The following is a 17,297-nucleotide window of genomic DNA, read 5'->3' as shown; positions in this document are numbered from 1 at the left end:
ATAAATCAGACACTTTGCAGTCATCATAAACCGTGTTATTATATTTATATCTTAACGACATATTTATTTTTATTATCTAGTCCTGGGATATCATAGACATCTGAAATAATAATAATGTGTGTGACAGAATTGTAAAGATCATGGATAAATTGCATGGTTTGATAAGTCATGCTACTAATAATATGTGAAATCCTTTCTGAAGTTAGCCAAAGGTTTGCCCCTGTATTATTCACAGGCTATATGGCTACAAATCGTTAACAACATAATTCGTCAATCTTACCTAATATTTACTGCTATCACTTCATAAATCACACACATTATTGAGACCTTATTTTTTTTAATGTAATGTCTTTGAAAAACTGACACATTTACTTATCAATCCTTGCAGATATCAGTCCCCACACCACTTCAAGAGGTCCCCTGAACAATGTATGTGCACTGATAAAGTCCATAGGTTGGTTACTGAAGAGTTACCTTACTAGGTAATCAAAGTAATAACTTTACCGTAATACTTGCAAAAGCTTTGTCTTGTAAAAACATACAACTGGCTGGAGATACCCAGCAATTTAAAGCAATTTTTTCTTGCTAACCCAAATTGACAATAAAGATTTATCGTGTGTCACTAATGGTGCTTTTACACTGGCCGTTTTTAGGACAGCTTTTTTCTGCAGTGTAAACGCACATGGCCGACTCAGCTGTCCTAAAAACAGCCAACTAAAAACGTGGCTCAGTGCCAGCCACGCAGTCACGCAGACGTGAGTGCCTCTCGGCTCCTCCCCCGCGGAATCTAAACAGGAAGAAGCTGCAGTGCCGTTGCAGCATCACAAAAAGAGAGAACGACTAGAGACACAAGCGTCCTGAATATTTGAATTTATTCACTGTTTATAATGAGGAGTATTTGTGAATATCTATGTTTTATTATTATTAAGTTGTCGTCAAATATCCATACATTTGGGTAATGTAACCTTTTGCCGATAGCTTTTTTGCTTTTTTAAACAGGTGCAGATGCGGGTGCACGTCAAAGAAAGAAAAGTGCAATATTTGAGTATTTCGGTGAGAATTATTTAAAAAAATTCTAGAAGAAATAATTTTATGCAAAAACTATCCTGGAGTGGGTTTTTCCCCGTTAATTTTTTGTAAACCACTTAGTTATTGCTTTAGTTTCAAACATGCTTTAACACACTGTCTTTTTGTTGTCTGTTTTTATTATTATTTATATAAATATTTTGATTGTATCAATGATTAGCTTAAAAACACGGCACAGGTTTTTTTGGTTGTTTGTTTGTTTCTGACCGCGGCGTGAACTGGAGAGAGCAAGAAAGCAGAGCTGTCATAGCATTGTGGGGCGAAACTCAAATCCAAAGTGCACTCTATGCAGAAACACAAAATAAATACATAAATACATACATACTGAGAAATAGCGGCAGGTCTGGCGAAACATCTGTGCAACCCCCCCCCCCCCCCCCTCCCTGCACTTTTTGATTATAGTTGATCTGTTACACAATTGCACTTTACATGTTATGTTCTAAGTTTTAGATAAAGAATGTTTTAATAATTTGCAGTCCCTGTAATTTCATTTTTTTTTAAAAGGAATGAAATGTTTTGAATAATTACAAACACTTTAGATAGTGTACTTATATAACACATTATTATTATTATTATTATTTATTATTATTATTATTATTATTATTATTATTTATTCATTTGCAGTAGCAGTATTTGTAACAAAGCTAATTTGACAATTTTTCTACATGCCTGCGTGTTCAGCCAATGGCATTGCATTTTCTAATTACCTGATTTTACTCTCAATTTTGCTAAATAGGAAGAATGGCTACAGAAGTGGACACATGAGGAAACTTTGAAATTCATGTTTTTTTTTTTTTTTTTTTGATGATAGAACATGTTTATGGGATGTTAGATGTGCAGAATCTAAAGACCACAATAAAGAAGAGAACGAATATAAGGAATTAGCAAATATTTTCTGAAAATCACAAGAGGGGGTAAAAGACAAACCTCCAAACTCTGTATTTTACCTGAGTTTTTCTACGCTGACGTCTTTTCACAATTACTCCAATAACTATAGCAGCTGCTGAAACATGTTTACTGCAAACAGGTGCCATGTTACAATTGCTTAAAATAATGTGGCACATTTAGCAACAGCAATTCAGTTATCACGTTTTTATTGTCAACTGGAACTGACATTAACAGTTGCTCATGTATCTCCGGCCTACAGTTTAAACATACACACTGTATCACCTCCCTACACTAGCTGATTTGTTAAGTCTTCTTACTGTAAAAACAGTCCTAAAAAAACAAATAAATACAACAAGTGCATTGCTGCCGTTTATTGTTTGATTTTGAAGTATTCACTTTGTTTAAGTTCTTTTTGATATTCTTAAAGCAAACAGTAACATCTACCAATGGGGGTAATTTCCAATGATTTGTCACCAGCTTTCCATGTGGTTAAGCACCTCATTCGTCATGCCTGTGGGTGAAATAAATCATTTACAAAGGTTGTGATGAAGCAGTCTGTAAAAGGTGCATTTTGCAAGTCTTTTCCTTTCCAGAATACTAATTGATCAATGCTGCAATTAAAGGATATGTATCTGGAGGGAGAAAAAAAAAAAAAAAAAAAAACACTCCTTCCAATTTGTACTACACTTTAATTGACTTTAATGTCTACTATAATGAATGTTTTTACTTTTCCAGAAAAAAGAAACCCTAGAGATGTGGCAACATGTGTGCAAGGGTGGCCTGGTAAATGATTTATGTTAAACATCCATAAATGACTACAATTAAAATAATGTGGATGTATAAACAGGATATTTCTGTAGACATGTTTACACACTGTATATATATATATATATATATATATATATATATATATATATATATATATAATATAAAATGCCTCCTTTCATGCTGTCTGTCGTTGAGGTTGCTGGGAGGGAGTGCGTGAGTCTCAAGTGATTGGCTTGCGAGTCATTTTGTTTTTTTGTTGTTTTCTCTTTTTTCTTTCTTTGTCTTTGTTTTGCTGCTTAAAAGGACTGTTTGTTTATTTAAGTGTTTGCCTGATTTTGTTCTTTACCATACACGGTCGCTATGGCGAAGTCTGGTAGGACGCCAAGTGGTTTGCGCTTTGGTTTTGAAAATTTTACAAGGTGGCACGGCACGCTGATGCTATAGTAACCTGTGCAAAAATGAGTTGTCGAACTCGGAAAAGTAACTGGGTGTGGAAACATTAAATCAGCTTCAAGGATGAATAAAGCTGTAGTGGTTTTCCTCAGTAATGAGAAATTAGTTCAAAAGGTAGTGCAGCAGGGATTAGTAATTAGTGGGGTTTTAGTTTCTATTTTGCCTCTTGCGGTCCCTACTTAAAAAAGTTACTATTTCTAATGTTCTGATTTTAAAAGAACTAAGCAGACACGGACAGATGATGTCAGATATTGGGCTGTAAAAAACCTGAATTAAAACACGTTGTTTCTTTCAGGAGATAGGTCTATATCCTTCTAAATAACACTAACGAGGAATTAAACATAGCTTTCAGGTTTCGTGTTGATGGTGCCGATTATGTAATCTTTGCCTCAAAATAATTAATTAAATGTTTCAGTTTCAGGCGTGAGGGGCACATTGCAAAAAACTGTAAAAACAATGAGGACCACGATAATGAAAGGGTATAAACTAGTGAACAGAGGTGCCTGTGAGTAAGGCAGCTGGCACTGCAGCTCAGAATACTGCAGTTGTGCCCGGTGTGGGAGAGACTGGGGGACCGTGTCTGCAGTAGCAGAGTCTGTTGCTGAGAAAGAAAGAGAGCCAATGGATCAGAGCCCCAGAAACTGATAATGGTGTGGAGGAATCGGGATCTCTAAAAGGCTGCTGATGATTCAAATGTTTCCAAAACAAGTACTAGAATGGTTAAAAATGTGGATACTGAGAACATAGAAAGAAATCTTAAAAGGAATAGTAACAGTGCAGATATACGATCAGGAATGGAGGAGGGTGGGCAGGTGATTAATGCAAAGATTGATTTGAAAATGCCTGGAAAAAAAGAGGAATATAAAAACTAAGGAGATTCATTCAGCGAAACACAGTGTATTCTCAGAAACTATAGGCTCTCATAGTGATGACTCCAGGAATGGTTTAGCTGTGAGAAGAGACACAGCCTCTGTTAGTGTTAGCAGTGCTGCCAATCTCTCAGCGACTCAGAGTATAGTGGAAGACAGCGGAGACGTTGACAATGATGTGAGTGAGAGCGATACTGACTCCTCAGTAACTTGTGAAATGTCCGCTAGTCAGTTGGAGAGAGGTGGGTAGAGTAATGCAAGTATTCACAGTTTTCTGGAGCTAATTAAAGGTAAAGAAATATTACTATAGTTGAGTACTTTCCCAACATGAAATTTCTTGAAAGTTCTGTGAGACCGATTGAAGAATTTAATGAGCAAAGTGCGTTCTTTAGACATGTAGACTTATCTTTTTTCTTTATATCTATTGGTTTGCTGTGTTCATTTTCTCTTTTACTCCTATTATAAGACTTTTAATTTGGGTAGTTTAAATATCAATGGAGGGAGAGATGTAGGAAGCAGAACAGCTGTTTTTGAATATTTAATATGGAAGAAAATTAGTGTTGCCAGCTTCAAGAAACACATACACATGAAAACAGTAAGACAGATTGGTTTAAACAATGGGAGGGGGAGGTTATACTGAGCCATGGCACTCATTTCATTGCAGGAGTCGTGAATTTACTTTCTAAAGATTTTAAACCGGATTCTTTCATTATGAAGAGGTTCAAGGGCGGCTATTAAAAGTTCAAGTCAGTATTTGTAGTAAGACTCTTGTCTTTACAAATGTTTAATATCCAAGAGAGTGTTTTATTGGGTGGGGATTTTAATTGCACAGTAGACAACAAGGTTGATATGAATGGCTCTGAACACAGTCCAAGCTTTTGAGATTTAAAGCTGGTCTCATTTCTTTAGATCAGGAGAAAGCTTTTGATCGTGTAGATCATAAGTATTTATTTTATGTAGTTAAGGCTTTTTGGTTTTGGCCCAATTTTTTAGGCAAAATTCAGTTACTCTATAGTAATGTTTTTAGTACACTTAAAATTAATGGTGTGCTTGGCTCTCCTATTCAGGTGCAGAGGGGAATTCGCCAGGGCTGTTCCATGCCGGGGATGTTACATTTGCTTTCAATTGAACCGTTACTCCACAAATTAAGGCTTTTGTTAGCTGGCTTGTCCATTCCAAATGGACAAGGTGAGCTTATAAAAATGGTGGCCTATGCTGATAGTGTTTGTTTTGGGTAAAGTGATTAAGTGACTGCTTAACATTGTTTGGAGAAGTGTCCTCTGCGAAGACAAACTGGTCAAAAAGTGGGGCGTTTTTATTAGGTGATTGGGAAGGCAGTAGGCCTCCAGATCTCCTCCCTTATAGTAGAGTCAAGCAGTTTTTAGATACCTGGGAGTATTCTTGGGAGGGAAAGGGGATGTTGGATAAGGTCAAAAGTAGACTTCAGAGCTGGCGATGGCTCCTATATGAGGTAGTTTTAGTGATTAACAACCTAGTAACCTCTATGTTATGGCACAAAGTAAGATGTGTAGATCCCTCAGTGTTGTTATTAAAAGAGACCCAGAGAGTGATAGTGGATTTTTTCTGGGATGGATTGCACTGGATAAAGCACAGCGTGCTGTTTTTGCCTGTTGAAGAGTGAGGACAGGGTTTGGTTGATGTTGTGAGCAGGGTGGCAGCATTTAGGCTGCATTCTCTACAGGATGCTATTTAGAGTACAACGAGATTTTAGGTGTGTGGGGTTGCATTGGCTCTTAGAAGAGCCGTTGGTATATAATCCTAATTTGAAATGTGTAAAAGTGTTTACTACCTACTAAAGGGTTGACACAAATTGTACAGTTAGTGGATCTTAAACAGCGAGCTTGGAAAAGCCCTGAGGTCCTAGCATTTGAGTTAGGAGTGAGATCGGTGAGGATGATAAAGAGTTTATTAATGCAGCTGTGGGCAGCCTTGTCTAGTGAGGGCTTGAGGTTATGAGTCAGTTTTTAAAGGGGACAGTTCTCAGGTTTTAGAGCCAGAGGTTTTTAAGCTTCAGGTTAGACCTGCTGTCGATCCTGACAACTGACTCCCCAGGACATCTTTTACAGTTTGGAGCATTCTACAGCCTGCAATTTGGAGCAATAGAAAAGAAAGCATTGTACAGGCTGTGTGTTATTAGGAACTTTAAAATGTTGAAAAATGTCCCAGATACACACTGGAGGGAGAGATTGGGTGTTGAAGTTTCTGTTAAACCTGCCTGGAATAACCTGTATAAACCACCAATCCAGAAAAGAGTAGGTGATCTCCAATGGAGAATTCTGCACATCATTGTTGCTGTGAACTCGTTTCTCAGTATTATCCAGTCAGTGGCAGATGATAAGTGTGTTTTTTGTTAGCAGAAAGAAACTGTTTTTCATTGTTTTTTGTTATGTCCAAGGCTGCAGTCTCTGATGAATTTACTATATGAGTTGTTTAATCATTTAGGAATTAATTTCTGCCATGTTGTTTTCATATATGGGATTCATTTTTCTAAGGGAAATAAGTCTAGAGTTAAACTGGCTAATTCTTGTTGGCCAAGCTAAATTTGCCATAGAATCTGCTCATGTATCTAATTCTTGAGAAGGTACACTTTATATTCTGGCCTCCTTTTCATTACATTTTTTATATGATTAAAAATTACCCATTAGTATAGTTTTCCACTGAAAATGTTTAGGTTACACATACTATACTACTACAATAGGCTTAAAAAGTATATAAAGCCCTGAATTCTGCCACTTTACTTTTTCTCTTGCGTGCCAGTGGGTGTAGTCCTTAAATTACACTATTCCTGACAAACATTAATTTTGAATAAAAAATGCCACGGTTTCTTCAGTAATTTAGAATAAAGAATCTATTAGGCCTCGTGGTGGGTTCAGAATTTTGGAGGCGCTTTTTCCTTTTTGGCTTTGGAAGTATATAAAATAAAAGGATGTTTAAACATTAAATCAGATGGCATCAGGCAAGAATCAGACCAACACATTTGTGTCCAAGATTAAGTGTGAAAAGAAATAGAAGCCTCTGGGATACATGACCAGGTACCAAATGTATTTATTTATGTATTTTATTTGTTTTACTCAGGATAGCATATTGTTTTGTAAAGTTATTTAAACCCCCCCGGTGGCCAACCTGTTTTACACTAAATGTTGTTTACAGATAATTCTAGTTCTTTAGATTTCCAATCTCTGCTGTGCTGCCGATGCCTTCATATAAAACTTCAAATTCGTTTTCATTTTCATTACATACTGTACTGGTGTTTTCAGGTTATATTGTTTAAATTGCTCTACTTCTCCTTTCTACATTGTGGTGGTTTTCATCTTACATAAGCCTGTCCCCACAGCTTGCAATCAAGAGCTCTCCAGCGTCCAGGTTTGTTCTGGCTGAATACACAAGACTGTGTGGGATGTCAGGCTGTGCTATGTGTCACGATGCTTACTGAAGTCAAGTGAAAGCGTCTTACCCTCATTCTCCCATTCCTTATTGCAGGTCCGTCTTCTGCCAGTCTCAGTACATATAAATCCATCTTATACTCTCGACCACCACGGATACTGAATCCAAACCCCTTCATGCTTTTCTCCAGATCCACAGTGAAATAAGAGAAATCCTGTTAAAAAAAAAAAAAAAAAGTTAATACTAAGTGATGTAGAAACCTGAATGTGGATAAGTGTAACCCTCCTTCTGGTAAAGAATGATAATGTCTTGCCTCTTTATTGGCCAGTCTATATTGGTATCAGTTTACTGTGTACATATATCACCACAAGCCTTTGGTCTTCTCTCTATTGACTTTTGCTGGTATTGGCGATGCCTTGTGTCTAATTTATAGAAATTCACAACGAGTTCCGAGTTGATTTAACAGCTACATTTATTTTGACCCAGATTAGCACTGGTCTTGGACTACCTACCGAAGGTAACAATAGGTAGTCCAGGATCAGTGCTAATCAACTTTTGTGAAACCAACCAATAAGCATTCAAATACTATTCATACACTGATTTTTGAATGTGCTGTACAGTAAGTAAAACGATTAATACATTTACAACTGTACAGTATATCCTACACCAGAAGTGCCCAGCAAGGATAATATACCTATGATGAGAATATGCCATTTGTTTTAAGATCTAATCTGTCCTAAATAGATATGAGTGGAGGAGGCGGGTTACAAAATGCTGGGCAGAAAAAAACAGAACTTGAGGTGGCTTACAATATTTATGGTGCTGCCATCTCCAGTTTGATGTGCTGTTCTAAAATATCTTCTATTGGGAATAGTGATACATGATAAAAAGAAACAAAGTAATATTACTAAAACAAACTGTGAATTTTTAATGCATTTTAAAGGTTTATCTCAGGTCTGCATTAGAAGTACTGCCTCAGTGGTGTACCCGTGGTTGCCGGTAGTCCGATGGTGGATACTGCCTCGTATCAGCAGAATGCAGCCTGTAATCGACTCCTGGGGGCTGCCTGTAGTCCAGCGTAGGCGGCTGTCTGTAATCCACTACTGGAGGCTGTCGGTAGTCTACAGGAGGCTGTCTATAGTCTGTGAAGGGTGGTTGCCTGATATCCGGTTTCACATCTTGCCTAGCTTTTACCTCTGATCTGTAGCTTAACAAAAAGCATATAGTTAGCAATTGAACAGTCTGTCAGTCAAAAGCAGCTTTGGTATGGCATGTGGTAAATAGAACACAGCAGTTGTTCTAGATATATCTGATCTGTAAAAACCACTGCACAAACCAAACAGATCAGTTTAAACTGGTTAACTGAAGCACTGGCCTAAATTAGTTGTACATATTGCACCATCAATACAATGCCACTCCCACAGAAAAATCTCAGTACAGTATGTGATAATCCAAATGGTGATAACATTTTAATACAGTTAATAATCACTGAAAACATGGAATTTGTAAATCTTTATCCTGGAATCACTGAAAAAATGAGAAACAGTTTTAGGCAGCTGTTGTAATATAATGTGATCGATAGACCCTGGTGCGGGTTCTGTGAACAAAAACATCAAGTTCATTGTGGTGAAAATATTTAATTGTGCTATTTTCCCTCAGAATGGATGTTGTTTAATATAAAACAAAGTGTAGCTATGTTACCCAAACAACCTATTCCATAACCAAAACTAATCACTAACAAATACAAGATTAGTTTTTTTTGCTTTAGAGTTGTTCCTTTCCTCCATCATAATCTTTCATAATTAAACACTGACAACATAACAATTATAGTTTTGACTGGCTGTGAATCTTGGTATGATTTAATGCTGTAAAGCAGATTTCTACATTGATAACCTGCAATTAGCTGTTTTTATTGCTACTTAAGGCCTAGGAGAAGCATGTACTTTATATTACATATCTAAAACAACTTGAATAGAGCCAATTAAGGTTATGTAAAACCTCCCAATTGTATATAGAGCAGAAGTCTATAAAAATGTTATTTAAAGTCTGTGTTTGATTGTTTGCAACTCCAAACATATCATATAGAGGACAACATTTTTGTTGAAGCTGTTCGTGATGTGTATGTACGACTCTCTATAGCAGAAGCTCTGTGCAGAAATTAATACAGCATCAGACATCAGACAAAAAAAAAAAAAAAAAGACCTACAGGACTTGATTCAGGTTAGGGGCATACCACCAACAATATAGTATAAAAACATATTGCCCTGGAATTAAAATAAAAAAGTATGAATGAAAGAAAATACATTAATTAAAAAATCCCGGACTGGAAAAAAGACATTAGACGTGCAGATGGCACGAATGGCAAGCTGCAGCCAGGAGCACCTTGTCTTATTTTTTGGTTTGTGGTCCCGATGACCTGTACAGTGTCCTTACCTGCCGTCATGTCCATGTAGATGTGGTGGAGGTTGGGGCAGCTGTGTGACGGGGCTGTGGTGAGTGGCTGGACTCTGCTGGGCCATGGGGCTGTGCTGTTGAGCCTTTGGGCTCTGCTTCTCGGAGCTGGCTGCGGACGCTGGGCTGTTCAGCTCTGCAGCGGAGGTAGAATTCAAAAACAAAACCACACAAAAGCATTACAACGGACAAATGAAGGAAAACTGACGATGATTTGATTCACAATTCTCTTGGAAACAAATCAAATGTTTGAAACTTGCTTTAGTCTGTTTCACACAAGGACATTTAATTTTATTATTATTATTTTTTTTATGTTTACCCTGTTTTCTCCCAATCTGAAATAGCCAAGCTATTATTTTTTTAGGCTTGGCTGACCTAAGCCCTCACCACCTGGGCAACGCTCGGCCAATTGTGCGCTGCCCCTAGGGAGCTCTCGTCCACGGTCGGTAGTGGAATAGCCTGGACTTGAACTGGCGACCTCCAGGGATGCATCCTGCAATCCAAGTGGAACGCCTTGACTGGAGGCGCCACTCGGTCCTTTTTAAGTTTGTTTGTGGTATAATTAAAAGTACAACTAATAAAATGTTCACTAAATTCTCTTTTGCACCAAGTAGTAATTTGTTTAATGACCTGGAGAAAATACACAGGCATGGAGAAATATTTGTTAACAATATATTCTGCTTTTTTTTTCTTTCAGACATTATCATGGATATAAATAGAACAGTTTTGCTTTTTCAATCTACATACAATTTTTGTCCATTTGTCGTCCATCTTGGGACTACAGTAGCTACTTTATACTATATCTGTGTATGTTGTTTAGGGCAGGGATTGGCAAGTGGCAGCGCGGGACAACGGTGGCCAATTTGAGGTTTGGTGGCAGCCCCACAAATTTCTTTATTAATGTATTACATTTAAAAAAAAAACACACATTAGTTAGATCCACCGCCTCGGCACTTGCACAGTCAGCTTCTGTGTTGTTGTTGCTGGAGTGATTTTCTCACACCGCACGCAGTCTGTCAGTGGTTGTTAGGCAGCAGTTCCAAGGCACGCAGCCAACATCACGTGGAAGTACGTAATCAATGCTTACGCAGTAACTGTATCAAAGTGCTGAGCCAGCGGAACGACAGAGGTGAAGTTGGCCAAATTAAATAAATAGTTTGTTTTAATTTAAGATAAATGTTTTTTTTCCATTGATGGGAGCAAAATGTACAATTTAATAACTACATGTAATGTTAAATGTGAATAGATTAAACCTGCATTTGTGTGTTATAGCTGCTTTTCGTGGGAATCCATGTACATTCAAAACAGTATCTGCGCACTTATTTTTCGTTGGAGTTTTTTTTTTTTACACACAAGTAACGGGCAGCTAGTAAATGTAAATGAAACCCATTGAAATAGTTGTTTATCTTTGCTGTTGCACAGATAAGCACTGTTTGAATTTGGCGTGGTTTTACATTGTGAATTCTGTGCGGTTTAAGACTGTTGACTGAAAAGACATTAGCGTTAATGTCTTTGTTCAAAGATTTCCATTTTTTTTAATACAGTATAATTGTACTCTATGCTTTGCCCAGTGTGTTCCTGTAAGTTTATTGGTATTGTGCAGGTATTACAACCTGATAATTGAGTCAAATTGTTCAGTTTTGTTGGTGGCGGCCCACAAGTCGTTTTGTGGGCCGCCACAGAGGCCCCAGGTTACGCTGAGGTTGCTGACCCCTGGCTTAGGGACCTACTCTACATCTTAGGCAGGTCTTAGTGAAGTTTTGTTCTACCACATCAACAATGTACTTATTAATTATGTTTCAGTGTACTTATTAATTATGTTTCAATGTAGTTATTACTATGGTTCCTTGCTCTAAACATTTTGCTTTATGTTTGTTTGAACATAAATACATATTTTAAATTTTTTATAAAATTAAATCTAATAATATACCAAGCAAATATGTATACAGAAATGCCAAAACGATGACTGGTGTCTCTTCTTTTCTGGATTGTATTAAAAATAAAAACACACAATAGGCAGTTACATTTTTATAACAGAAAATAGCAGCTTTTAAATAATCTGTAGGCAAGATTTGCTAAGAATTAAAATAAAATAATGAGAGGAACGATAACTCACCCTCCTGAGGGATGATACGCAGGGTTACACTCAGGCCAGCATCCTTTATCAATTTCACGATGTCCGCGTGAGGCATGTTAATGATGGACTGGCTGTTCACAGCAAGGATCCTGTCCCCTACCTTCAACTTCCCACAGCGGTCTGCTGGACTGCCTTCAATTATCCGGCCAATTTTGTGGGGCACAGCTTGAGTGTAAACAAACAGTTGAAAATACACTGTTATGCTGGCTGTTATTTAACAGCTATTTAAGAATAATTAGCAAAAACAAACTCATAAATTACAATAGAAATACACTCTAGAAACTATGTGTTTTTTTATGTACATAATGAATAGGCAATAACCTATTTTCTTCAAAAAACTGATTTGTGAGCTCATTTGAAGTGACTTAAGGCAAAACTTTTTAAAGAAAAAGCTAGCTGTGTGTGTGTGTGTGTGTGTGCGCGCGCGCGAAACCTTTTCAATACGTTTTACTGGCTCTCCTATTGTGCCATTGATAAGAGGTCTTGACAGAACTTCCAAGCTCTAAAAATGCAAACTGCCTCGTTTGGAGTTTTTCTACAACAAAAAAGCTAAATCACCAGACATCAACAGAAACTGAACCTGACTCTTCTGGAAGTTCTGGAGTTCAGAATTTTAATAGCAACGAGAATGACGATACTTCTAACGCTCATACTACAGAGATTAGTGCAGCTGTCGATAAGAGACCCTTGCCTTGGATCGGATGTAGCGTTGGAATATATTGCAGACGGCCCGTATCAGCCAGTAATTGTTTTTCCAGCCAGTGTCTGTGAGATCAAAACCAGAAAATTCAGGCAAGTATGGTACAATGAGTATAAATGGCTTGAATACAGTGTGCATAATGACAGAGCACTCTGCTTTTGTTGTTCGAGTATTTGGAAATGGGCCAAACAGTGAACCAGCATTTCGAATTGTTGGTTTTAAAACATGAAAGAAAGCAAATGAACGATGTCGGGACCATTCAAAGTGTGAATTCCATCGAGAAGCCACTGGTAAACGGAAGGGCAGGCTGCAATCCTGTAAAACAGGGAGTGCTGCATCCCAGCTTGACAGTCAAAAGAAAAAAAACTGTGGCAACGTCGTGGCCACATTTCACTACAACGTTGTAGCAACAAATCTGGTAACTTCATTCAGGGCTCTACGTTTAGATTTTTAACTACTGGCCCCTCGGGCCACGGAGCTAGTGTTTTTACTGGCCCGGATGCAATTTTATCTGGCCCAATATATTTATATATTTTTTCATAATGGTTTTTATTTTCAGTATGTTTCTAACTGTGTATGGTAAACAAAGAGAGCCCACGTTTCAAAAGAAAGTCGCTAAACGAAGCCTTTCAATATACGTTACTTCAGTCACTTAATATGTATATAGCAAGTGTTCCTGTTTTTGAATTATTGTAAATACAGTATAATCATAAATCTCGAAAAACTACTCACTTCTAAATCTTTTGTAGTCATTTTTGTATTATTTTAGTATAAATACATGTTAATTTGGATTCATATGTTGTTTTTTTCTGACTTTATGTGAACGAAAAGACATTTGCCTGTTTTCCCATTGGAAATAGTGATTATTTTGAAATATCACTGTCCTGGTCACAAAAGCAAAGTTTGTGGGGAATAATAGCCATTTTCTATACTTTTGAGGCATAAGCAATTAGGAAATAACACTTACGACCCAGGAACAAAAATTGTGTTACATAGTGTAATTTATACCCGGGACATTTGGGTAATTAAAACTCCTTGGTCTCTTAACTACCAACCCTGAACACCGCATACCAGCAGAACATTTAACAACAGAACCAGAAACACTCTCAACAATAACACACTGCCTCTGCTAACATGTCTAAAAAAGAAGCTCTGTTTACATCAATATCAAAAGTACAGGAATGGGTTTTTTGTGAACTGCATTTGAAATCTTTTCTTCATTTGTTCAAAGTATATTTTTTGTTAAAACAGCTTGTAAGAAAAGTTCTTCAGACCAGCTTTCCTGTTGATGGCCTTTAAATGCCAGGTTGAGATAAAAGCAGATAATCAACAGGCCAATTTGTCAACCACAAAAATGATCTTACACACAGCATGCCCTGCTGGGGAGAGATCTCTCAATTGTTGTTTGTCACAGATTGACTCGCCTGACTCTGGTGAGGTACCATCAATTAAGACATTCCAAATTAATAAGATTCAGTTCCAAGCAGAACTTCAATTACCCACCGGCAAGGGCTAGTGCACCTAGAAGTAATTGGCGTTTATCACACTTATCAGTCGCCTGCACTGAAATGAGGGCAGTCAATGGCATTAAGTAGAGAACACACAAAAGCACACACACTAACACTAACACACACACACACAATTCCTCCTATCATTTTAATTCCTGGGCTTCTGCCAACTTCTCAGAAAGGTGCTCCATATTTAATGGTATAAAACAGAGAATGTCCTACTTTCACCAAGGTGAAAAAGAACTCAAGGTTTTGTTAAACTCATAAAATTGTCATTATCTCATCATCCCAATGGCTTAAAGTCTGGACTGCTGCAGTTATGGGACTGCAGTGAGTTTTGCTTCTTTCTTTGGTTCTAAGATGCTCTTCCATAGGAGAAATTTTGTTATTGATTAAAAATAAATAAATAAATAAAAAATACAACACTGAGCGATATTTCATAAAAAAAGGTTCATATTTTATTGTATTTATATTTGAACTCACCGATTGTAGATCCAGTCTCAGGTCTGTTTAGCGAACTGATGATCACAAAGCCAAAGCCCTCATTCTCTTTGCGGTGGATGATGACATCGTTCGTTTGTAAACTCTGGGACACAAAGCCCTCTGGTGGTGAAGCTCCTGTGGTAGCTCGCTTTGCGTTGTTGGGATAGTTAGCAAAGTCACTTCTTGGGGAGCTGTGTTGTGTGGAGACAGACCCAGGGCTCTTGCCATTCTCGGGGCATGGCTCACCTAGAAATTATTATAGACTGTTACTCTTCAGGCAGCCACAACCTCCCACAATCCTCCCACCCTTCAAAACTGACACTTAAAACACAACCATTCAATACAGATACAACAACCCACTGGTAAGGAAATGGACTACAACTGAACAATTACTTAAACTTGTTCTACTTTTTCCCCATACACTAGGTGGTGCTGTATTGCAGAATATAATGTGTCATAGGTACTAATATCTTGTGTATGTCACCTAACAAACATAAACATGTATAAATAACCTAATATTACCCAGATTAATAACATGTACAGAAGGTAAAATCCCTCTGACCCAGAGCTGACACATTGAAACAGAAATTCATTAAGAATTTTCAAAATCAATTCCAAACTAAATGCCACAGTTGGTAACAAAAGCGGATCTCATTTTCCTGCTGTCATGTTTTTAAAAGAGAATTCTTCACATAAATAAAGTTAGTTGCCAGTCTGGCTGCTAGTGACAAGAGGCTGGCTTTTAAATCAATAAAGAGAGCAGAAAATCTGCTTGCATTAAAACAGCTGGGGAAGATATAGGATATACAGAAATGATTCAGTCACTGCTCATCACACTAAAATGCAAATTGCTTTTGCTATTGTATCACAAACAATGAGCTGTGGAGAAGTACCTTTCATTATGGCTTCAAAATCACATGATCTGGGTTTAAAATAGATCAGTGGGCATGCATGTCATTTTATCTTCATGGCTTTAAAAATCAGACATGCTGAATTCTGAATGCAAAATGCCCCAGCATTTTTTATGGCAGTTTTGCATTACTGAATGTTTGCTTGGCACTGTTCTACAGTATATTACCATACATGATGTCACCTGTCTATATATGGCCGGGACAGTCCTAAAAATTCCTAGCAAATGCCCTGTGTCCCGATGCATACGAAGAAAGTCCAGATATTTATCCTTGAAAATTCTTTACGGCTAGTCTAGCGTTCACTTTCACGTTGTACTTTGACAGTGGCTGCTGAACCTTATGCAATGCACTGCCTGGCAGGGATTCTGTTCACATGACCAGATCTCAGTTTATTGGCATATGTCATATCCAGTCATATTGCAGAAGCATATTGTTTCATCAATGCTGCTGAATATGATTTGGTGTATATGATTTTGAGGCAAATGTGGGAGCCAATGGACTATGAAGGACTGGAGTTAGCTACACGCTTCATTTCATAAAGCATTCGTTGATGACAGGAAGCGTGGTGTTAAAGGCTCTGAGAGATATATTAAAGTCGGGTCCAGCAAATTAAAATGGCAACTATCAAAGCAAAAAAAATAAATAAATAAATAAAAAAGAGGACTGGAGTAAAAAATCATTTTTTTCCCTGAGGGTTTGCATGTATGCCTGTGTTTTATGCATATAAAACACCCACCAGCCCCATCCCTCGCATGGGTGTCCCGCTGAACAGTTTTTAGTTGCTGGCAAGAATGTATTACAGGTTTAGATTATAGGGTTTTTTATATGTTAAAAGCAGGTAATGCACATTATGCAGCAGTGTGAAATGTGTTCAACAAGCACAGACGTAAGCTAATGTACACCATTATTAACAACTAAACAAAGTAAATTGAAAGGTTGTTTCAAAAGCCTGAGAAATCAGTGGTAGCCATGGCAGCCTTTTTCCCACTGCAGGACTGCCGCAATGCAGCAACGCAAAACTGTCACACAGATGCAATCCTATTTTTTCTGACCAGCTTTACATCAAGAGCATTTCATTAGTCCTGCCACCAGGTGGCAGAAGAAAATGAGAAATGCATTAAACAAAACAGCAGGGGGCGATGTGGACTTAAAGACTAAACTTTAGGGAAATAAACTTTCAAAAACCCTAAACAGGGTAGCAGCTACAAAGTGTAGGCAGGAAGTCAGGATTGCTTTTTTAACACCGGTTGCATGAATGTTACTTCATTTTGGCTTCTGCTCAGACCACGTGACTATAGATGTTTGGATTACAGCCAAACCTTATTTTTAATGTCACCTTATGTTCCTATTGTACAGTATACATATTGCAGGACATGCCAACTGTTTGCCGTCGTGTAAAAATGAATCATGATTAACGGGAAGCAATTATATGAAATATGTTTATGTTGAGTATTTTTGTTTGTTTGTTTTTATTTGCATTGAATTAATGTTGTATGTGGGGGTATTTTATGTTAGATGAAATTGTGTCTATATTGAAAAAAAGAGTTATATGCTCAAGCCAGAAAACAGTATTAATACGAAACCTTGACCAATTTAGTTCACATATGTGATCTAGAGAAACATCAGGATGTCTTGGTC

At 37.5% G+C, this 17,297-nt stretch overlaps 1 protein-coding gene across 1 annotated transcript in view; it reads right to left on the bottom strand.

Moving 5' to 3' along the window:
• The window catches only part of LOC121318358 (membrane-associated guanylate kinase, WW and PDZ domain-containing protein 2-like), a 208,162-nt gene that overhangs the window by 14,683 nt on the left and 176,182 nt on the right, over nt 1–17,297 (bottom strand). The window contains exons 15-19 of the mRNA XM_041254921.1: nt 14,749–14,994; nt 12,037–12,222; nt 9,903–10,056; nt 8,457–8,676; nt 7,540–7,683 (exon numbers count right to left, since the gene is read on the bottom strand). Of these exons, the coding sequence (XP_041110855.1) occupies nt 7,540–7,683; nt 8,457–8,676; nt 9,903–10,056; nt 12,037–12,222; nt 14,749–14,994 (950 nt within the window). The remainder of the gene's footprint in view (nt 1–7,539; nt 7,684–8,456; nt 8,677–9,902; nt 10,057–12,036; nt 12,223–14,748; nt 14,995–17,297) is intronic.

This window comes from Polyodon spathula, chromosome 7, assembly GCF_017654505.1.
Source record: "Polyodon spathula isolate WHYD16114869_AA chromosome 7, ASM1765450v1, whole genome shotgun sequence".
Classification (NCBI taxonomy): Eukaryota; Metazoa; Chordata; class Actinopteri; order Acipenseriformes; family Polyodontidae; genus Polyodon; species Polyodon spathula.
This window is presented reverse-complemented; position numbering and strand designations above follow the sequence as displayed.